General features: G+C 39.2%; 1 protein-coding gene across 1 annotated transcript in view; it reads left to right on the top strand.

Moving 5' to 3' along the window:
* Nucleotides 1–23718, top strand: part of HSDL2 (hydroxysteroid dehydrogenase like 2) — a 35204-nt gene extending 11486 nt beyond the window's left edge. Inside the window, exons 6-12 of the mRNA XM_018561148.1 lie at nucleotides 11098–11201; nucleotides 12020–12118; nucleotides 15641–15835; nucleotides 17084–17155; nucleotides 19166–19288; nucleotides 20812–20940; nucleotides 23541–23718. Coding sequence (XP_018416650.1) covers nucleotides 11098–11201; nucleotides 12020–12118; nucleotides 15641–15835; nucleotides 17084–17155; nucleotides 19166–19288; nucleotides 20812–20940; nucleotides 23541–23653 — 835 coding nt within the window. The 3' untranslated portion in view covers nucleotides 23654–23718. The remainder of the gene's footprint in view (nucleotides 1–11097; nucleotides 11202–12019; nucleotides 12119–15640; nucleotides 15836–17083; nucleotides 17156–19165; nucleotides 19289–20811; nucleotides 20941–23540) is intronic.
* Nucleotides 23719–24407: the final 689 nt, after the last annotated feature.

Below are 24407 nucleotides of genomic sequence, written 5' to 3'. Positions count from 1 at the left end.
CGTCTTAAGACCCCCTCCCGCTCCTAGCAGACTTCCGTCCGGCCGTTCACGAACGGCCATGGATGGAAGGTAGTTAAAACACTTTAGAGATTACTTAGCAGCCAGCTACCTTTTGAGACAATAAACTCAGGACACCCCATGTGCAACGTCGGCCACACGAGCACCACGGGAGGACAGAACGCCGGGACCTGTAATGCACTGGAATGTAAGCAGGCCGACTCTCTGCGTTCCGGTGCGGGAGGGGGTGTGGAGCTGTATTGAAGTCATTGGCATCGCCCACAGTGCGATCGCCCGCACTCGGAACGCAGGCACATTAGTGCCTGCATTCCGGTCCAGTGCGATCTGCAAAAATAGTGCTCGCAGGCACTAATGCAGGCGATCGCACTGTGGGCGAGGGGCCTGCCTGCGCAGCCCACGCCCCCTCCCGCCCCTGAATGCAGGTGTTTTTTCGTTGGTAGATCTCAATGAGCTCGTCATTTGAAAAGTAGATCTCCAGGCGAAAAATAGTGGGCGCCCCTGGTATAGAGTGCAAGCATAAGAAGCATGTAACACACAACACAATGTACAGAGTGCAGCACTTGGGTTTATGTATAATAGTGCCCCTTACATTGCTAGTCTGAGTGTGGGAAATAATCTAGTGTTGGTAATAGGTGGGTAAAAAACACACCGCACGAATGTTAGTTGGGTTGAAAAAAGTCTGCTCAGTGAGCAAAAAGACACCATGTTTCATTAGTAACTGGGAATACAAATGCATGGCGTTATTGGCCAGTAAGAGAGAAAAAAATTCCCTGCTTTGTTAGTGGGAAGAAAAAATATGTGTGGCTCTATTGGTCATTAGGACATTTTAAAAAATCCCCCCCGTGATGGTCAATAGGGTAAAAATTACCCAGTGTCAGTAACTGGAAAAAATGCTGTGGCGTCAGTAGTTGGGGAAAAGAAATGTACTGGCTTCAATGTCGGTGAACAGAAAAATTGCCTGATGTGTTTGTTTGAGAAATGGGTTGAAGCACGAGGAGCTAATCTGTTGCTCAATTTATGTAACAGTTTGACCAACAAATTTTAGCTCCTTGTGGTTCAACCCATCTGTTTCTTTAGCGGTACCTTGTGCTCGTGGATAAGCTGGCTCGCGAGTAGGTGCAATTTTTCATGGACCTCTAGGTCAATACATCGTCCCCACACCTGCAGGAGGAGCCATGTTGCCACATGAAGGAGGGCTCTTTCCTGAATATGGATTATGTCAGTTGGGGCTCTGTTACAAAAATGGAGGGGCAAGACCGGCTCTATAATTGACAGCTGAATAAGCTCTCAAATACCATTTGAATTAGCAGTGCTGTATGTGTGTGACCACCGGAGAATTCCCCGGCCTGAGTCTGCTGATAACACTGCTTGAGATTTTACCTCAGCAGAGACCACAGGAAGTGAAGAACTTACTGGATTTTTGGCAGAACCAAGTCCCTTTTTATTTTTTTTTATTTTTCTTCTTGCACGTATGGTATGGTATCTTTTAGTGGTATATTTAAGTGACCAAAAGGGAGCATATCCAAGACATTTATTGTAAAGGGTATACATACTGTTTGTTTCATCGCTATTGTAAATTTATGTGCATGTGTGACAAGTATCGCAATGGTTTATTATGGCACAGCAGTAGTGTTTAAAACAAAAAAAACCTTCACAACTGTGTGTGTGTTCGTGTTCAAATTGGAGTATTTGTGTGAATATTTGCGAGAGTAGCAGGGTGTACATTTTTATGTGTGGGAGTTGTTAGTGTGTATGTATAACCATTTGTGTGTCGGTATGTAAAAGAGACCTAAATAGCAATGCATACATATACAGTATATATACCACCTAGAGACACCTGAAGTATTGCATAGGGCATGTCATTTTGTTCTCGTACATGCTCAATATACTGTCATTACAAAGGTGAAAACATTTTCTTATTGTATTTTTGTAGAAAAAATAATGTTTTTGTAATTTTTTTTTAGCTCTAATCACCTTTTGCAGATTCATTTTAATCATTAATTTTGTTTATGTCTGGCCCTCCAACTTGTATAAGTAAACATTCTGCCCTCCTGTGGTTAAGGAGCTGGACAGCATGTCAAACATTTTCTTTGGAAATCAGGCATTTCTGCAAAAGAGCCAAGTCTTGTGTCCTATGACAAATGAATTTATAATGTATGCTTTGTAATTGGTGATTTAGGGCCCACACAGGATCTTATGTACATACCAACATTATTACCTTTTTATCTGCAACATCTAGTCCTACCGCTTACTTATATGTATGTGACACAGCAGAATATCCTTCTGCACCTCCAGCAAAATGTTGGAAAATTAGATGGGCTTTACAAGAAAGAGATGGGGCATTCTATTCATAATCTGTAGGTTTTATAAAAAGTTTAATTGTTTAGGCCCTTGGTTGTCATAAAAGGATCGAAGACATGAATAAGATGTGACATTCATATCAGTATCTTAAGGGGAAGAGATTTTACTGTATAATATGCATCATGAAAGTTGCACGTATCACAGTATATATTGTAGGTAGAAAAATTTAGATTTGAAGATTGTACAGCTTTTTGTTGTAAACCAAATGTGTATATTCTCTTATAGAATCTAATTTCTGATCTCTACCAGTCTCCCCTTTTCTCAGTAGCTCTTTAGTTAGCATACACGGAGGCATTATCACCATTATACGTTTTGTTTTGAGTTCTGTTTACCACTGCAAGAATAAAACTTGGCTAGTGAATAGTATTTCTTTTGAATGCCAGCAACAGAAGGTTTCCCATACTGCACTGAGCAGAATCCAAAGGTATAGACACGGGCTTCCCCTCCAGTTTATATTATGATTTATTCTACTGTTTGAAGACACTTTTATGGAGCACAGTTGAAAAATCTTATCTTTTTGATTTTTTCAAAAATGCTTATTTCTATTTTTACAGAGTATTAGAGTCTTTAGCAATACCAGTGCTAAACAACTCTAATCTTGAATATATACGCCACGATTCAGAGGCAGCCACATACCTATGCTTATACTGCATATTCAGTACAATGAAAAATAAGGCCCAATGTACCCCAGACATTGCTAACTTACATACATTTCCATACTCCATAATTCTACAGGACTAAAGACCCCAGATATTCTGATACTTCACCCCTTCTCAATTGAACTCACAGTATACTTAATATTATGGTGTTTTAAGAGGCATCAGATCCAAACCTTATTTAAAATCGACATCAATTTATTCCATATATAAAAAGAATGTTATACATCATGATAAAAAAAAACTATGTTTGCACATAAATTCTCCTAAAAGTTGCCTTCTGCTGCCACATCAACATCACATATTTCTGTAAAACAGTATATACTTTTATTTCTTGTTGTACAATTCATGAAAGTCCTCAAATCTGTCAATCATCCCCTGTGACATGCTTTGCTTCAATGCCAACGCGTTTCGCAAGTCCGCTTTCTCAAGGGATACAAGGCAAATTTATATATTGCAAACATATAGTCAGTTTTTTACATATTTATATTTCCATTTAGCAATTTTTTTTCTGTGTTAGGTTTCAAAATTGCTCATACCTGCCAAGGTATCTTGGGGTGGGCAAGGATCTAACCATGGAAGGGGAAATCATCCAATCCCCCCCCCCTCCCCCAGGTTCTGCGGTGGGACCACAAAGATACAATAGATATGGTAATGGTAGGATCCTATTTTGAGCACCCACATCCCTGGTGACGTGGACACTTTCTATTAGGTAAAAGAGGAGTCCATTAGCAGGGTACGGAAAACTGAAGCAGGAGCGTGCTGACATCACAATGAGGGGCTAGATTTGAGGTCATAGGGCCTTGACTGCAGCAGTGGCTTACTTAGTTCCACTTCTGGTAAGCTCATATGAAGAGTCACGTGACAGAGTTAAAAAAAAAGGTGTTAAAAGGGTTTATTAAAGAATTGTAAATATGTGAGAGCAGGAGGGTTGGAACGGAATGAAGGGGTTTTTGTCTAAAGATGGGTTTTAGGGTACATTAAAATAGGTTTAGGCATATTTCCAGTGTTTGCTGGATAGCATTAGTGGTGACTGGTTTCACTTTATTGCCTAAAATTAGCTATTAATTCATAATTGTCTGCTAATGAGACCCCTGGCCTTTAAAGCTTGAGTTTAGCAGTGGTGTATGATATCCTTACATATGACTAAGATACCACAATGCTAGGTCCATATATAAATTTACAGTAGGTTTCCTGCTACAATAATACAGGTGTACATCTTTCTGTTAAATAGCATGTGTTTTAACTGCTGTTTAACCAAGGGTTTTACACCCCCAGTCAGACTATGAAGAAAGAATTATAGTTAATTAACCCCCAGAATAACCTTCCACGTCTGCCAAACAATAACGCTTTTGAAGGCATTAAATATAGCTCACAAACGTGCTCTGTTTTTTCCTTGGGAAGAAAAAACCCTTTTTTAATGTATTTTACAATCACAATTCAGCATGTCTTTGTGTAAAAAAGCATCATTAGAGGGAACAATACAGAGAGCTTTGACACATTTATTAAAATGATAATGCACTGAAGTGTCTTTTACTGTGTTTCATAGATCGGTGCATTTGCCAGCTGGAACGATGTAGTATAAATAATACTAATAACCAAAGTGTGTTGTGTGTCTGTGCAGAATGATAAAATTGGCCTAGATCAAATGCACTGGAGTGCCGCTATTTAATCAAATGGATCTGAACAACCCTTCAATGCCAAGTGTGTTTTTGCATTATTTTATATCGCAATCAATATCGGAGAAAATGTACATAAAGTACCCTTTGAATAATCAGGAAGGAAAAGAAAATATAAGTTTGAGGTTTGATATAATGCTTAATATATTCACATGAAGCAGTGATGATGCACATGGCTGCCTCTAAAGAGCCGCTTTCCATTACAAATCTCTTTCAGCACAATATTGCGAAATGGCTGGGAGGCACTAGGCTGTGCTTCTGCTTTTATTGAAAGTATTCTCATAACAAATTACTTGACAAGTGATATAATTCTGAAATAGTAATGCAGAGGGGACATAAATAAAGAAAATGGCTTCACACCAGGCCTTGACAAATGATAAAAGTTTAATAGCCTGAAAAAAAAAAATATTGCTTCATCCTAATATCAGTTTTATTGATCTAAGGCAGCATCTTAGATGATATTAATATAAAACAGGAAAATTACACAAGTTCACACATTTGAACATAAAACAACTGCTCCTTAGCCTTATGTAGCCTGCTCCCCCTCCCCCAACCTACTTTCCTAGCCCTGAATTCCTTAGTTCTGTCCTATTAATCTAATCTCTCTCCTAACCCCATTTTTATACGATCGGATACTGAATAATAAAGGGTATCCTCGCAGTCTGATCTGATATAACCGTGAGCAGAGCAACTAAATAAACCCTAGAAGGTCCAAAGTTGCCTGTAAAATGATTGATGTAAATTTAAAGGAGTTTGTAAAGTCCCAGCATATACTATCCTGTTATAACATAAGCATTGTGATTCTTCTACTGTCGTGGTAAACAACCTGCTTCCCTATTTATAATGGTCTGGCCCAATGGATTCCCAGTGTGCTTTACATCTCTTACCCTGCTGCTTGATGTGATGAAATCTTGATGTCTCAAGACTACCCACTGCTTCTAGCAAGTAATGATCATTTTACCTTGTGCAGATGCTGAGTTGTAGTTTAGAAGAAAGGCTCTGTGAGAGTTATGACACAGGAAGTATATATTCAAAGGGCTGAGTGAAATTGTGTCAGTGCATTGAGAAAGTACATTCTATGGACATCTTCAATGAGGTATATGGTTTTAAGGAGTGGGATAGAACGTATGGAAATTTAATATAGAAATACAGATTTATTTTTATTTTTTGACCATATATACCCTTTAAGGGTTCAGTAGAACAGACAGTAGATTTTTAAGGGTCTTACTGCAATGTGTGAGGTATTTGAGTTCCAGCGCAAACTCTGAGTCCCAGGGAGCAGGTTGTGGAGAGGAAACTGTGATCACTCTGCAGCGGTGCTCACCCAGTAGTTCCATTACTTAATAGCATGCAAGTCAGAAATCCTTTTCCTTTTTTTTTTTTTTTTGGATTTTGCTGTACTTGTTCCAGATCAGTGACTCAGAGTTAGATTCAAAATTACAGCCACACAACTAGCATTATAGAAAGCAAAATCAGCGCTGGCCCTGTTCTCTCATGACAGGTCTTGTTTAAGTATGTTTTTTACATTTATTGAAGGTCACAGCACTTACAGCTAAGACCTTCCACACATGTATGTGACCAGATATGCCCAGTTCTCATTATTATCTCTAGACCTGGGCTGTCTGTGATGTGCTTGAGTGTCCTGACAGGCGGAAGCCATTTTAGCAGAGCCACTCAGCTTCAGTTGACCTCAGACAGATCTATCGCTAGTAAACACTATTCTGCTTGAGTGGTAACCATTTCCATTTTCTGAATCTTTTTCTGAAATCAAACTTCTTGACATGGGAAAGGTAGATCAGAAGAGGTTTAGACTGAAGACGCACTAATATTATGAATTTTGTATTTGGTAATAAATATTTTATTCTAAAGTATAAGGTCTTATTTAATGCAATGCATCAGTGATTCACTGCCATTTTTCTAACATATTCTAGCTACTGTATTCATCCTTTTGTGTTCCTTTTGTTGTGAATGTATTTGGTGTTGAGCACTTGAGCTTTCAGTATATAGAAATAATTATTGATATTTGCATAACTGAGCGTGTTCATGCTCACGTACACACATTTTCTGTGTTTGTACAACAATGTTCTGAATTAGGAGTGTCCTTTTGCTTGCACTCAATTAGTTCTGAGGATTCCCGAAACGCTTCTAGTAATTAGAGTTTTCATTAACACCTTGCAGAACGGTCAAAGGAGCTAGCTTTCTATTGATGTGAGCAATTTACTCAGACTATAGATCAAAGAGTAAATGATAGAATGATATCCCACATGCACCAGCATTGCTTGTAGGCTCCCTGCAGCTGGTCTTTTCACCATTAATGACTTGCCATGCCTTGCTCTGTACCATGCGATTATTTGGAAGTGGAAAGAAAGCACTAGACCTGTTTGATCATTCAGTTTTTATCAACCAATAGTGGTCAGGTTATGTGAAATATGCATATTGTGGCTATTGGATAGGCAGCTATCACTGGCCTAAGGGTCTCCACAGTATGTTTGGCTTAACAGTGAACACAGTAGATGTAGGAATTGACGTGCCACACCATTTAAAACAGTCCAGTTACAATTTTCTGCCACTACGGTCGGGGACAATCAAGTAGAATATCTAATGCATTTCGGGGGTCCAAAAACACCCCTTCATCAGTGCTAAAGTAAAAAAACAAAGGAACATTGTCAATATATAAAAAAACACGATTCAAACCTTTTAACCTTTTTAGCATTGTTATTTTTAGAAATGTATTGCTTCTTTTTATATCAATTTAGGAATAATGCTTTTATGGTTTTACATATATTCATTATGAATAGTATATACACAATACTAGGTACTGAATCTATGTTTTATTATTGCTCCACACTTTTGATGTACTAAGTAAGCTTTTATCTTATTGTGTTTTTTATCTGTATTCACAATGTTCCTTTGTATTTTACTTTAGCCCTGTGTTTTTGGACCCCTGAAACACGTTACCTATTCTACTCAATTGTGCCCTGACCCTAGTGGAATAAAGTTGTATCCGGACTGTTTTTAATTGGTGTGGTGCTACAATTCCTACATCTAGCTTGTTATGTACCATGACTCTGTGTGGAGGCAGCCATCTTGTTAGAGACAGAGCTTTGCTTTTTTATGTTGGCACTGCTCCCCTGAAAACTGTTCATCTGATGACTGGAGGGAGAATATTTCAAAATGCAGCAGGAAAGATAAAATCACAGATTCATAGACTGAATGAAGCAGAAGCAAGGAGATTCCTGCACTGCAGGTACAGCTTGCTCTCCAGCAAAGAGAACAGTGAGCAGTACAGTAGTGACTTTATCACCATATCTTATTTCAAACGGCGAATAACAGTCATCGGAGGCATCCATGGTCAATATATGCGTTTTGATGATCTAACACTCTAGATTCACAGGTATAAGGCAACAGGACAGGTGTTCCTAGGTGCAGTTGCATGTCAGGAGAAATTCATAGCAAAAGGTAGATTTTTCACAGCACTGACTAGCCACAATTTGCCATTCTAAGTGTTTTTATATAAGATCGCAAATGTACAGTTTGTGAATAAAGGACTATGTCAATATCCAAGTTTGAAGCTGATAAGCGCAATCCCCAGTCTGTGTGTTTTACTTTACTCTTTTAGCTATTTAGAACAATTCATAGTCCAGCTCTCCTTTGCAATGATATCTTCCTGTATTTGCATCTGTTGCCTTCATCTTTTAGGCATAAATATATAATTGTTCATGAATAAAACAGTGACTTAATATAATATCTGGTGTTAACATGAGTTGGGTAGCCTGAGCTTGATCAGAGTTTGCTACACTCTCATCTAAGAAGTTGAAATTGGCACCCAGTTCAACGTGTCCTATTATACAGAGGGGACAATTGGAACTGCTGTAGAATGACTGGAAATACTGGCTGATGTCATATGACGCAATTTAATTTTGACATTTGGTCAGTAATGATTTCAGTTGACCTTAGACTTTTTTCTTGTGTCGTACACAAGCTAGTTTTCTCGCCTGTGTGCTTTTCTAAACACTTTCTGTATCTTCCTTTTTATTTTGTTTTTAATATATAGTTTCTTTAATGTATTTTAACTTAAAAAGAAAATTACGAGGAGATCTCTTAACGGTTAATGTTTATTTTTTTAGAAAATCCCAAATGGTGCCAATGATTGATAGCCTTGCATCGGAGAAAGAAAATTAGCTGCCCATGACCTAGTGATATTCATTTCCTGTCAGTTCACCTGTATCTGCATGAAAAACAAATTATTAATAATTTCACATTATTAAACACAAAATGAATCATCCTTCCGAGTTCCCCTGTTGCACAGATTTCAGGTATTTAGAGGAAAATGTAAAGTTCAGGTTTAATCTTATATTTTTCCTTCCTTGTTTCCTTCTTTCCCCTCTCATGAATATGGTAATATTTTTGGATAAAACCTTTCCATTTTTATTACATTATTTTAGACCCCAAGGTGTCATCACTGTGTCTGTGTGCTTCCATATGCAATTCATGGCTAATAGCAGGGGTCAGCAAGGTGTTGTACATGGCTTACTGGAATCCTCACAGCACTCTGCCTCAGCACTCCCCTTAAGAGCCCTCAGCCCTGATGCAAGCAGTGGGCTTGCTCTTGGGAGAAATAATATAAATATCAAAATGCTTTGATGGTTGGATATCAGTCTGGAGGAGAGGGCATTCCTAGGCAGGCAATGCCTACATGTGATTGAAAGAACTGAAATCAAATGAATAAAAGGGGCAGACAAGGGACAATAATGCTGGGCAGAAAGGTAATGGTACAAGTTATATCTGACTTGCTGCAGCTTCTGATGCACACTGTTAAACCAGAATAAGCTATTTCAGTACCTGAAGGAAACTTCTACAAATGTAAACTTAAGGCTGGAATTCACTTCATGAAACTATGTACTTCAAGACGGCACATTAAAAGCAAACTCTTTCTAGAACACTTATAAGAATCACTGACCTTTTTGTTTGTTTTTTCATTTTGTGTGTGTGTGTGTGTTTTAATTTTCTTTTACATTTTATATAGTTGCTTTGCCCTGACAATATTCTCTGATGCTACAATTAGTTGTTTTTTTTTTAAGTGACTTTCTCCACCTCCTGATATGTCTTAGTTCTTACTCTGCTCCACCGTCTTCTGCACATTGCATCATTGGCTCTGCTCTTGGCCCCATGGTGTACTTATGGAGAACTCTGCAGTATTGGCCTGCATTCTAGACTAACTCTTCATATAAATAAGTTATTGTTCAAGGTGCATGCGTGGATCTAGCTGGAAAGATTTTAACAAGTGACTGTACAGTGCTGATGAGACTACATAGTTGATATTTGGCTGGATCAGGGACAGTATAAGAATGGGACTGGGGCCCGAAGACCGATGGGACTACAACATCACCCCATACTACTCATTCAGTTGTAACATTACTCTCACATTGACTATACCATCATCCACAGATTCCATTGACAGATTGCTCCTTTATACCCTGAGCAATTTAATGTAATCACCCATATATCAACTCCCCTCAGCTGTGTCCTGTGACCTTTTGTCATTCTTTCTGTGAGGATTGATTAATGCCCATTCACCTGTAATACCATCGCAATTTTAAAATTCCATGGCATCCAAATACTTTGTGTGATAATAATCAGAGCCAACAGTATCAGAAGACGGCACTCATTCACTCATAGATTCATGCATCATCTCCTGGCTTTACCTACAGCAACTGGAGACTGTAGTCCTTGTATTTGCAGGTATTGGTAATAAAAAAAAAGCCACATTTGCAGATAATTGTAGATATTTACTGTAAAGATTAATTAGTACAATATATACTATGCCATTTATTATCTAGTGGATTACCATGAATTTTATGTGTGTCATTGCCTCTGATCTTAATGCAAGTAGTTTTGTGAGTTAGTGTTTCACTGCACTCCTACCTAATGGTTTTATCCAAGGATAATTAAGCCATGCAAAAAATTCTGACCTAATATTTACAGGAATAGAAGACTCCATAAATGCATTTTTAATAGCAGTCACAGATCTGAGACCTATCCTATGTGACCAAGCTTGGTGACACAGCTATGTATGTATGTTTGGTGTTGGGGGATACGTGTGTGTGTGTATACACGTGTAGTATGTAGTTTTTATTATTTCACACATCAGTGTATGTGAAAGTCTTATTTTACGTTAAACATTTTTGCACTAAATTTAGTGGGTTTTTTTTTTTTGACCTGTTCTGAGTATTTATCATGAAAAGCCTTATTTATCAAACTGATAAGCTTTTTGTGTTGCCCATAGAGACCAGTTTTGTTTTTCTTTATTTCATTAAATATGGTTACACATATCTACTGCCCTATCCTTTGCATTTAAATCCTGAGGTGTAGTTTCTTTTCAGGTCAAAATTATGCATCCCATACTTAAAAAGAAGTAAAGTGGCACACATTCTAAACCTCAGTCCTCCACTCAACTTGAATCCAATTTGGTTTAAGAATCACTGTGGTAAGTGCTAGAGTTTGTTTATGGATTTACTGTGCTGTTTCTTTTCTGTTGTATTTTCAGTACTAAGCATTTACAGTGTTAAGAGTTGTTAAAGTGATGCTAATCTCAGAATTTAAATCTTAAAAATAAATTCAGGTACCTTGACTATCACCAAAAATGTATCTTATTTGTGTGTGACTCGGCTGTAGATCCTCAAATCATCTCTGAATTGGTGCTGACACTGTCCTTCCTTCTGGAGGGTGGCTACTTTTGTTCCCCATGGTCCCTGTGTGTGTTGCAAAGTAGTCACCACTCCAAGCTTGCTCTGGTGATGGACTACAATGTCAATACAAATTAGTAAACGTGAGATTGTAGTCCATCACAGGAGGGAGCTTGGAGCGCTGACTACTTTACATCACACACAGGGACCATGGGGAGCAAAAGTATCCACCCTCCAGAAGGAAGGACAGTGTCAGCACAAATTCAGAGATGATTTGAGAATCTACAGCCAAGTGATACACAAGTAAGCTACATTTTTGTTAATAGCTAAGGTGTTGGAATGCAGTGTTATTTTTTTTTAACTCCTGAGTTTAGTGTGGCTTTAAGCTAGCCATCAAAAAACTAAAATGCAGCCTGTTGTTGGGCAGCACTGAAGTTTGAGAACAGTAAGTGCATAATAAACACTGCAGCTAAATCTTAGCTTTAACGTTAATCCTTATTACATTTGGCTATTGGTATGATGGTATACGTACTCTTCTGTATAGATTTAGTAGATCTCTATAGGAGAGTAGCTGAGTCAAGGCAAGATAATGTTGGGGTTTTATTTTGTTTTTTTTTAGCATATACCATTGCAAAGTATGGGATGTCTATGTGTGTTTTGGGGATGGCTGAGGAATTAAGAGGAGAAATTGCCGTCAACGCTTTGTGGCCTAGAACAGGTGAGTGATCTCTTTCATTTACTGCTATTCTACATAATTGTCTTGTATTAGGTTAGTTGGGTGTAGCGCAATAAGGATTGACTCAAACAATCGAAATCATATAAGTAAACAGTTCAGAGTTGCACAGCTCCAATATGTTTATTCAAATTAGTAGTCAAATAAGAGCATGCATGTATTTGTGTACATCTATAGTTGTGAAGAAGTATACAGGAAGTAAAGGTGTGTTAATTTTTCCACTAGTTCTAGGTTGAAATAGAGCTGTGCAAGTTGAAATAATAAATGAGGATGTGATGTAGTACAGGTGGTATAGCTAAATATTTTGTGTGGACTTCAACATCATGTCAATGAGGGTTCTGTAACAATGGTGGCATGGGTGGCAACAGCAAATTGCAGCCATCGATGTCTTTACCCACACATGTGCAGTCCCAAACAACTATTTGTTGATATTAATCCAGGCAATAGAGGCACTCCATAATGTATGCGTGTGTTTGCAGGCTCTGCAAATGTGGTGTCGCAGACAATACTATGCATGAGCACATTACATCACAGTCATGCGCTTGTGCGAAAGACAAATGCAGTCAATATGCTTGCAGTAAGCGGAGGCCACACTTGGTCAGAGCTGATGAGGGGAGCAAATAAGGATTTTCGAGGGTGTAAGGAGGAAATGCGATCACACTGCGGCCTTCACCACCACTTACCAGATACATGTCAGCTGCCCTTGAATACCAAAAACTGAGGTGAACAGGCCAGAGCATGGAGCTGCCGGACACCTGCAGACACTGTGTGCTGCCATTGGAGCCATCTACCCATCCTGCTATTGCCTATATGGGGGGCAGTATGTGCTGATGTTGTACCTGGGGCCCTGGCATTGTTTATCTTCACGGCACTTTGCTCATCAGCATACCTAACACCCTGCATCACTCTCACCACTGCAACTGACTCCCATCTGTCTCACCCTGCATCTGCACACCAAACCCGCACTTAAAAACTCACACCATGCCTGCACACCTCCATTTGCTGTTACCTCCACATCTGACCCCAGTCCTCCTGCCCCTGCTGGCACTCCATTCGTGCACACCCCACTTCACGTGGCACTGCTTGCCACTGTACTGATGCACATTGTGCTCACCTCCTATAATACACCCTTCCATAACTGTTTTATAAATATCTCTATCTAACATATTGATTTTTCCTACTTGGAACTAAAAAATAATGAATGTTTTCAAATAAGGAATAACCTTTTGCAATTAGTCTGCTGTTACCAGTAATAAACAAAGGCCTCTTTTCATTAACAGAGATATTAAACAATAATGTGCAGTATTCCATAGCAGCATCGTGCATCGCCTTTCAGCAGTTGCTGACTTCTGGTTTCCTGCAAAGTGTTGCAGAACTTACAGCACTGCTGTATATTGTTATTAAATGCAAGAATCAAAGGTGGTACTTGCTTTGCCTTCAGGTGCCTGTAATTTCAAATGTATATGAAAAGGAAGTTACATATCAACATTTATTTTGTGCATGTCAAAATGTTGTTTAATAAAGTGTTAAGTACTCCTTGTGGTCTAGGGGCAAAAATTAAGAAGATACTCATCTAATCATCAGTCCTACGACAGTGACCACTTTCCTCTCTCCCCCTTTGCTCCGGGTGTGATATGTCCCTTGACATCCTCACGTCTAATGGACCTACATTAGCCGTGATGATATCATCAGTCCTTAGACTGCTGGAGCCCGGGGAGAAGAGGCTGCAGGGACCGGTCTAGCAGCCAGACGGGACCAAGCACCAGGTGAGTTTTTTTTTTTTTCTTTATTTTCATCCCTAGACCAAAATGAGCTGTTTATCATTGCAGTGCGGTGTAAGCCACACTGCAAGGATTAATTTGAAAACAATCTGGGATTATAAAAATAAACATCTGTTAAAAGATTATGTGGCTGCCTTTGCTGAGGTTGCCAATATTGGTTGCCTGGTTGTCATGCTAATTTGATGGTCTCAATACTTTGAGGTAATATGCAGATCAGGAGTTAAGACTTGACTCTGTGTTTTTAATTTGCTTCTTTGTTTTCTGTCAGTAAACTAAATGAAATAAAACTAAATGAACACAAAGTGCATCAAGCCAGGGATAGCCAGGCAAGTAGTAGTCTTAGATGCCTGTCGGCAATAATTGCACCCATACTTTTTTTTAGAAAAAGTTTAACATATTGTTAAAGCAAACCTCCAGCCAAAAATATCAAGATAACATGAATATCCTATTTAAAGATAAAACAACTTTTGCTGCTGTTAATAACTTTCAAAAGAGAGATGTCCCATGCAGTACTTCTTTTCCCCCACTAGATATCCTCAGTCTGAAAGCCAGCATCATGCAATCCACTTCCTCTGAGCCCAGGCAGTCATGGATGTGCCCCAACCTCTGACTGGAAAGCTAACTGGAAGTAATAGTGATGAGCTCATCACTGTCACTCTGCTTTCTATCAGCATACTGCATTTTGTTAAAACATGAACTGAATGATTATTTGTGCTGCTTCTTCCACTTACAGTCAAGCCCTTCTGTACAGGGGCTGCAAGAGACTGATGCTGGGTTAATGTATGTATTAATGATTACAGAGTGTTCCATGTCTTTTGGCAGCCATAAAAGTTAAATGTTAAGCATTCAGTTGCAAAATATAACTCTTGTTGTACCCTACACTATGGAGAGGCATCAGCCAGTTGTTTGCCCCCCACCCCCGGGGGAGCATATTGTTACCCAGGCTTGGCTTTTAGTGCTCAAGATCTGAGCAGCTTTCGTTCCCAGAAGAATGCCTGCCACCCTTAGAGGGAAAAAAGAAAGCTGCCACGATGTTACGGCTAGAAGGCTGCAGAAAAAAGGTATGTATAGGGGGTTTTAAATAAAAATACTTTAGTGGTGGGAGGAGACAGATGGTGAAATGCAGTTTAAATGCCTGGAGTTGTGCTTTTAAACAATGCATTCAAATTGTATGCAATCGTACAAGCCTTTACACTACATAGTTGGTAGATCTAAAGCAGATTGTACAGTCGGATTGTATAGTAGACTGTAGACTGTCCGCTAAAGGGTTATTAAACCCTCCGGTGTTTTTGCATATATCTACTGCTAGCAAGCAGTAGATATATGCAAAAAGTGTAAAAAAAAAATAAAACGCTTTAAAAGTGGTTTAAACTTACCTGTGTCTTCCCGTGCGCTCCCGTCCAAAACCCTGAAAATTCTCAGGCGGCAGCAAAGCATCTTGGGAAGGGCGCATGTGCAGTACAGATTTTCGGCCGGGAGACCAGAGACACAAGGTAAGTCTATGGACGCGTGCACACGCATGCAGACCCCTTGGGACAAGAAGTGCCAGCAAGGATAGAGGAGTCAGCGCTGGAGGGAAGGCTGAAAATGACACGAAAGAAGAGGAAGATCGGATTAAGAGACATCCATTTAAGTGCTTTACTTAACATTGGGGGGAGGGAAAAATATCTTTGACTTTAATGTTACTTTAAGCATGTTCTCACATGTGTTTCTCTCATGTTTATAGCTATACATACAGCTGCTATGGATCTGCTGGGAGGATCCGGGGTGGAAAAGCAGTGCAGAACTGCTGACATAATGGCTGATGCTGCATACTCCATCTTCACAAAGCCCAAGAGCTACACTGGAAACTTTGTAATTGATGAGGAGCTACTGAAGACTGAAGGAATAAAGGATTTTGATGTCTACGCAGTGTCTCCAGGTAGTAATGTTAAACTGTTTGTTATAAAAACTGTGACCAATATAAGTGGCTATTTTAGTTTCCATCTACTTGGCCTAATGGCAAAATGACCACTATAGGCAGAAAGGCTTTATACCAGGTTTTGAGGATTGCTTATGAGTTGGTCTGCCAAGTTCATGATTCACCAGACTTTAGATCTTGAAAAGTTTGGCAAAGTGACTATTTAGACTTTGTCCTCCTGCTGCATGTTATGTTCTGTGCTAATATGCTTTGCATTAGAGCAGCCCATTCAACTTAATGGGGGAGATCAGTGAGGGAAGTTAGACTGTATTTCAAATAAAGGTATTTTGAAATTAGTCTTTTACCAGTTCATCAGAAAAGAAAAAACAACTTACTTGCCTGCAGTGGGGGTGTTTTTGTGCAACGTGTCCTATTATACAGAGGGGACAATTGGAATTGCTGTAGAATGACTGGACAGTGGGGGTTTTTTTGTGCAACTTACCTGTTCACTGGCAAAAACACCCCCACTGGAAGTTCTTTTCCCTTTTTCTGATGAAGAAACCGAGAAACAGACTTTTTTTCAGTTTTGTGTCTCTGAAGTGCTCCAACAGAATTAGGGTTCAGTTCACAAACCTAATTCTGTTGGAGTAACTTTTTATTTTTCTCGGCTCAAAGTTGGTGTATTGCGATTGTTTTAAAGCCTGTCTGTTGTTAAAATGCTTACAGGTGTATAATAGCCTGCAAGCTTACAGCCCTTCAGCCATGGCTGTACCAACCATTTTTAATTTTATAGCTGAAAACATTTCAGATCTGACATGCGGTGTTATTACACTTTTGCAAATTCAATCTTTGTCGATTTTTATATTTAGTTTGATTGTGCAGATTACCAGTGGGGATGATTTATCATTATTTATGCATTTCTACTCTGAGTTTTGATGAAAGATGAAAAAGATGGCCAACCTGAACAGCTTTGGAATATTTTCTGAGTAGCACCAATTGAAACGACATCAGCAAATGCATGTGTTGCGCGTTGATCTTCTGTTATGCCGTTCAATCTAAATGACAGACTTTGCAGCACTACTTGCTAATGCACTACTATGCGTGGTGGTGAATTGCATTACAAACAAAAATACATTCGCCTTTTTGGTGCCTGTATTTAAAAAAAAAAAAAATGGGCTGCCCTAATACAACATGTGTTAGCGTGCTGCATAATGCACCTCAACATTGGGAATATAGATAGATTATAATGTTTTGTTATTTTTCTCTTAGGGCATCCTTTGCTTCCTGACTTTTTCTTAGATGAAAACCCAGATGTTGTCACCAGTAAATTGGAGGAACTGGGTAAGTTAATATCTTCTGAAAGGTTATTTTGAATCTGTTAACAGATGACCTTTTAAAAAAAAAAATTAGTTCAATTACACAATATATCTATCTAATAAAAGAAGAGTCCGGGAAATCATGCAGTAACTCTGCAGCCAATGCTGCTATCTCTGCCCAATTGTAGAAATAGCTTTGGGCCAGTAATTTAAAGATCAGTCATTGGGGGGGGGGTGGCTGCTTTACTTCTGCAACAAAATACAATATTGCCCAAATTTCACTTACACTACAATAATTGTTTTGTTTTATAATAGAGGTGCACTGAAATTAAAATTTAAAAACCGAAATGGAAAAATTGTCAGGCCAGAACCGAAAGTTTGTTTTTTTTCTAACTTTTTCAAAAAAATTTAAATATTATATTTTTTTTTTTTAGAATTTTTTAATTTGGTATATTTTATTTATTGTTAAATGTTGTTTTTATTTTAGAGATAGAGGTGAGTCCTCTATCTCTTTTTCTGCAGCCCCTGTTATAGATGAACAGGAATCCTCTATACTGAGTCTTCTTGTTCATTCATAACTTGAGAACATAGTATGTTTCCTATAACCACAATCATGAATGAACAGGAGGTGATGTAAATCACTTCCCATTCATTCATAATTGAGGATACCGTAAATATACTCTGTCCTCAATTATTTACGAACACTCAGCGATTGCTCAGTGTTTGCACCTGCTCTCCATCCTGACTTGCTGTCACAGAAGGCTGAGCGAGCGATGCGGGGAGAAGATCTCGATCTGACAGCTGACTCCTCCCCTGCACTGCCAGCCGGCCTCCAGTGACGGCTGTCTCAAGCCCCGCACCACTCTCCTGATCTATTACAAGAGGCTGAGCGCCTCCTGTACGCTCTCCTCCCCCGCACCGCTCGGCCGCCTGTGACAGTTTCTTTTCTGCCCGCTGGGACACAGAGCAGTGCCCAGGAGGAGTAGAGAAAGAATGGATGCACCGCTATTTTGGCCAAAAAATTGCACTTTCGCCATTTTGCCAAAAAGTGCAATTTTGGCCGATATGTTTCAGTGGCTGAAATATCGGTGCATCCATACTTTATAATTTACTTTAGTGGCCCCAGCCCACTATTTCTCATTTACCTTGTAAAAAAAATATAGTGGCTGTGACAGATCCCAGATACAATTTTTTACCCTGTGCTGAATGTTATGGCCTACCCAAATGGCAAGCTATTTTCTTTATCTTTTAAGCTTTATCTTCCCTTTTCTATAGATGCACTGACACTACACACACAGAATAATTGGCAATCTCTGGAGGCTGTGGAGACACTCAGGAGATGACCCGTTGTGTCTGAAATCTGCTGGAATGGATGTATACCCTGATGTACCCCTTGGCAAACCACAGCCTTCAGCACAATGAAATTTGCATTTCAAGTCTGCAGCCGGTGTTGTATTCTAGTGGAGTAGGAGGACAGCTTTGTTAAATTAAAAGTTATTCTTTAAAGGCTTGATGCCAAAGGACAGGTTTTCATTACAGATCCAGAGCTCTTTAACCTCTTGCCGTCCGCCCGTAGTAAAAAAACGGACGGCCGGCACTGCTACACCTGCGGGTTGCCGTCTCCAGACGGCAATTTTTTTCTGCTCGCGTGCGCCCCCTAGCGGGCACGCACGGGCAGAAAAGACCCGACGATTAAACACACCCGTTACCGGGTGTTTCACATATAGGCGATCAGCGGGTCCATAGCCCGCCGATCGCCTATATGTGCTCGTTCGCGGCACCACCTGAACCCCTTTTTCATGGGAAGGGGGTTTAACACCGCGGATGTCAACTGGTTAAAGTTTTTTTGATCTTTGTCTTGTTTTACAGTAGAAGATATTTTAGGAACACTTTGCTTGGTTTTCTCAGTGCCCCCTTTTGGTTTGTGGATCTTGATAATAGAAATAATACAATTTCCATTTTACAGTTTCCATAAAGACAAATAATGACATTGTCTCTTCATTTTATCATATTGATCTATCCGATTCCTTTGAAGGTGGGAAAGGAACCACATCAAAAGCCCAAAGTCTAGTAGAGGATACATTTAAAGCCATTGGCAAATCAGTCAATGAAGATGCTGTAAAGTCCGTTCAAGGCATCTATCAATTCATACTTTCAGGTAAGGAGTTTACTGGTCAAATATATTGCTAATAGAGAGCTGTTCCTTTATATTTGGTTTCAATGTGTACCTGTAAAAGAAGGTCATACTGCGAGATCTGCAGAAAGTGAAACCTGGGTGAATGAACTTCGGCAAGGAATTAGGGAAAATTAAATTAAGTGAAATTTGGGAATGTGCCAATAGAAATTCATGCCAGCGAACACCCAGGGCACAAGGTGAAAATACCAACAAAGTGATTGGTAGCCACTCTATTTATTATGAAATGCCTATATATACCTTTTTAGTTAGGATGGAAACTTGCTGTAGAGGATTGAATTGAAAATAATTTCTTAATTAAAAGACATTGTTGGAAGTTTTAACCCTTCCTCATTCTACTAAAATTTGTTTTTTCTCTGTGACCCTGTAGGAAAGATTTCCTCCCAATAAAGACACAGAGGCTCTAACCCTATTCTGCTGTATCCAAAATGAAATACAGCTAACTCCCCATTATCCGGCATTCAGGCAACCGGCAAAAAATAATCAAGTCTTTTTTATTTATTTTTTGCAGGTGGCTTAATGCACATAAATTGCTGGTTGCTTGGTGCACAGCACACTAAACAATTTCATTAGTAACTAAATCCGTTTGATTGCTAACAAAATTCTTTGTTTACATTTTGCTGTCGGCCGGCGGCTAGATTCCACATTCGGCAGCAGAATGTAAACAAATTCAAATAGACAAAAGCAGGCTGGCTATTGTGCCCACCCACTGAGCAGACCTGAGAGAGAAATTTCTCTCTCTCAGGTCTGCTCAGAAGGTGTGGTTTAATTTGCCAGCCTGCTATTACTATTTTAAATGGTCAATAGCAGGCTGGCAATTGAAACCCTGGCCACCAAGCAGAGGAGCAGACCTGAGAGATAACTTTCTCCCTCAGGGCCGCTCCTCTGCTGGGTGCGCGGGGTTTCAATAGCCAGCCTGCTATTGGCTATTTCAGATTTCATTAGCAGGGTGGCTATTGCACCCGCCCACTGAGCAGAGGAGCGGACCAGAGAACTTTCTCTCAGGTCTGCTCCTTTGCTCAGTGGGCAGGGCTTCAGTAGCCAATTGCAGTCTGGCTATTGCTCCCGGCTGCTTATATTCACCTGTTGGCTGTGGAAGCTGTCTGGCAGGTGAAGCGGGTGCCACAGGGGGATGGTTGCTTGAGAGTTACTATTAACTAACAAGCAACCAGAAACTACAGTTATCTGGCACCTACCAATCCCCATGAGTGTCGGATAACTGGAAGTTTACTGTAAAGTTAACAGTTATTTTGCAATAAATTTTAGCTTTGATCATTAAAGAATAGTTGGAGTAACATGTTTTCTTTCCAGTTGCTGGGGGTCAACTCTATCTTTTTTTTTTGCTACATTTCATATCCAAGATACCCCAAAATCTGAAAATTAAGCTTTTTTCAACTTCTGTTCTTGCAGAAGTGACGTGGGAGAATTTTCTAGGGAACACCACTAAGTTTGCTATTTTTATATTTTGTGACCTACTTTAATTTCAGGTGCAGAACAAGGCACTTGGTATTTGGACCTGAAAACTGACAAGGGTTCAGTTGGAAAAGGGGAACCATCTGTAAAAGCTGATGTAGTGATGAGTTTGGACAGTGATGACTTTGTGAAAATGTTTACAGGTTGGTACAAATGACAATTAATGACACACATTCTGAACCCTTTGTGTAAAACTGAGGTTAGGGAAAGGGCATTGCCTGTAGCTTACAGTTTGTCGAAATGTAAGTTAGAGAATAGATGGATTCAAGCACTTGTTTATTCCTGGCAAAACACATTTCCTTTTCCCAAGTTTTTGCAGATAAGGCCCAACATCACACTGTTTATAACCATTTCGTAGAACTATTCACCTTACAATCTTTCTGAACATGTGGCCTGTGTGAATAGATGCAAAAATGGATGTTCTTGCATATATTTGTTTTTCAGGTAAAATGTATGTAATACTGCATTTTGGCTACTAGATGGAGCTAAGCAGCAGAGAAAAAAAGTATTTTCAGTGCTCCTCTCCTCCATCTAGTGGCCAAATCGCATTATTGCATTACATGCATTCGACCTGTAAAGAAAATCTATCTAAGAGCATTCCTTTTTTGCGTCTATTCGTACAGAACAAATGTTCAGAAAGATCCCAAGAGCAAATGAATTGGTTGTAAATAGACCCCAAATTGTTCATTGGGTTCCACCCGTGGTATCTGACAGCCACAAATACAAGTTTAAATAACACCTACTTTAAAGATGGATAGTTTATTTTAGATATAGAGAGATTATACACACATCAAAAAGTTTTCCTGGCACACTCACAAGCTAGCATGTAAAAAAAAACTTGTCTCACGCTAAGGTTAATAACAGAGGTTTGGATACACGTCTTCTGCAGAAAATGTGAAAGCCGCACAGCCGCTCCAAGGCACCTCTATATAGTGCGGTCCTAACTCTAAATTATCAGAGTCTCCATCTTGGAGCACATGGGGCAGAAGATAAAATTGGGTGCAGGTTTGTCAGGAGGAAGCCCCTTTGTTTTGCTTGACAGATTATACACACACACACACATATTCTAGTTCAGCCTGCAAAAGCCAAGAATAGTTATAAATTCTTGGAAACTCCTCCATTTGGATATACTGTATTTTTCCAGAGAAAGAATTCTATGTTTAATCTGGGGGCAAATGTATCCCAACGCAGATGAGCAAAAAACAGTATTGTAACAAGTGAGTACATTTAAAATAGTAACCTTTCCTATCCATTTCTTCTAGAAACTGAAGTCAATTTAAATGTATATAATATTTTTGTTGGGCACATTTTTAGAGTTCCTTCTTTTATGTGTTTTTAATAGGATTTAATCAAGTATTGATGGTTTTATATTTGGCGTAACCCATATCTAGTAACTTCAAAACAATTATCTCCTTGCTAGCTATACTGACAAAAACGTTTTCCCATAGCCTGTCAAGAGTATAAAAAGGGCTGAGCATGTGATATTAGACTTAAAGCACAACTGTGCAAGTTGTCTTTTTAGGCATGTCTCCACCCCCTGAGTTCAGCCCACCTGCAGAAAAATCCCTTCCTCCTTGATACAGTGATCTTCATTGTGTGGCCCTGTCTGTAGCTGCACAAGCTTGCTTCAGAAGGGGTCCCTGCTTTGTCCTCTATAGCCTAAGCATGTATGATGCAGGTCCATTTGTTACTATGGGAAGACTCATGCTACAGCACTGCTGGAGGTTTACAATAAGTATGGGTCTGCAAATGAGAAAGTGGGGCTGTGGCATGCATGCTGAGGACAAAGGGGACTTGGTGGGGATGCTTTCTGATGCCTGCCAGTGCAGATCCAAGCACAGTGAAGATTTCTGCATCAGGGATAAAGGGAAGTAGTCTACAGGTTAGCTGTACTGGGGATGGTGGAAGTCTTAAAAGGACAACTTATACTAAAAGGTACAGTTGGTATTGCAGGTTGTTCATGCTGATATAGTATTGTTTTAGACCAGGAGTAGCCATACTATTGCTCTCCAGCTGTGGTGAAACTAGAGAATATAGTTAATGTTTAACTCCTTTTTAAAAATCTAAACACATGATATATATGTTCGATAAAGATAGGTTTTGCCTTATGGGATATCGCTGGTCCCGAAGCAATCCTCCGTTCCCCAAGCTTCCAGGTTGCTCGGGGAGGATAATGATGGCAGAGGAGCCATAGGCTCCTCTGCCATCAATCAAAGAGAGAAGGGGTGTGGCCTGCCACAAGGCTGTGTGTGTCAGGCAAGAGCGTGCACGGGTGCCTCTATTAGAACGATGGTGGCACCCATACAGGGAAAGATTGCTGCGGGGGACCACTAGAAAACGGGGGAAATTAAAAACTTTTAAAGAAAAACGGCAACAGCTTTAAGCAAAGGTGGGTCTCCTTGTAGGAAATATATATTAAAAGAAAAAGAGGCTTTAATATCACTTTAACTAAAAAAATCTAAGATCTGCAACCTCTGGGAATCTTAGCTACGCTTGCATTGATAAGCTGCTGTTTTAATTTCTAATACAGTGACCACATTTAGATATTTATGAACTAAGATCAGTCGGGTTTAGGTAGTTATTTTCCAGCAAATATGCACACTATGATGCATGATTATTGTATATATGTGTTCTATTACTATTTTATTTTCTTTGTACATCGGTTTTGTTTCTGAAATTGTAAATTAAAAAGGCAATAAAATGTAATTTGTCAGTCACCGAGAATATTTAATCTAATTATCAGGTAAACTAAAGCCAACAATGGCATTCATGGGAGGAAAGCTGAAGATCAAAGGCAATATGGCTCTAGCAATGAAATTGGAGGTGCTCTTGGGCCGACTAACTTCCAAGCTGTGATTTCAGAAACATCCAAAATATTTGAAGACATAATCTTGAAGCCTGAAAAAGGATCTGCTCACACAGCTTTTGCAATGTTGTCATAATAAAAATGTGAAATGGCTGACATCATGGTCCATTAATGAATACCTTAAAACAAGCAGTCATTATGTGACGTTATCTTAATATTAACTCGTAAGGAGCAAAAAATGGAAAACATTTTATTTATACACTAAACCTCAATACTTAAATTTTTTACGAGGATTATTATAAAAGTAGGTGAAATTCCAAAGTCATAACTAAAGGCATTATCAACACAAAAATTACTTTTTAAATGCTCAAACAAAAAATTGAATTAGGGTATTGTGTAACTAAGGACGTATTAGTGCACATATTTTGAGCAAATTTATACAAGAATTTTCAAACAATAAAAGACAAAGTTTAAAAATGTATCATTGTGTTTTTGTTTTTTTTCACATTAGGACTTTATAGTACTGCTAGGAGGGTCCATTTGCAAAAATAATACGATGTGTTTTTAAATGTATTTATCTAAAACTAGTTTGTAAACTGAAAACAGATTAGACAGGTTCTGTATGGAAACATGCAGGGTCTAATACTGGTGAATTTTGTGTTGGTGGGTCTTTTACTAAATGCCCCACCAGTGCACATTAGTCAGCAAGTATAGGACTGGATTCACACTGTTCTATGTGCATACGCATTTTTGTAGGTTTGAATGGGCCTATATGGTTTACTTCTCTGCTTTCACTCTAAACTG

The sequence above is a fragment of the Nanorana parkeri genome, unplaced genomic scaffold, assembly GCF_000935625.1.
Source record: "Nanorana parkeri isolate BGI_ZX_2015 unplaced genomic scaffold, ASM93562v1 scaffold504, whole genome shotgun sequence".
Classification (NCBI taxonomy): domain Eukaryota; kingdom Metazoa; phylum Chordata; class Amphibia; order Anura; family Dicroglossidae; genus Nanorana; species Nanorana parkeri.
The sequence above is the reverse complement of the archived record's forward strand: the minus strand, read 5'-3'. Positions and strand labels throughout refer to the sequence as shown.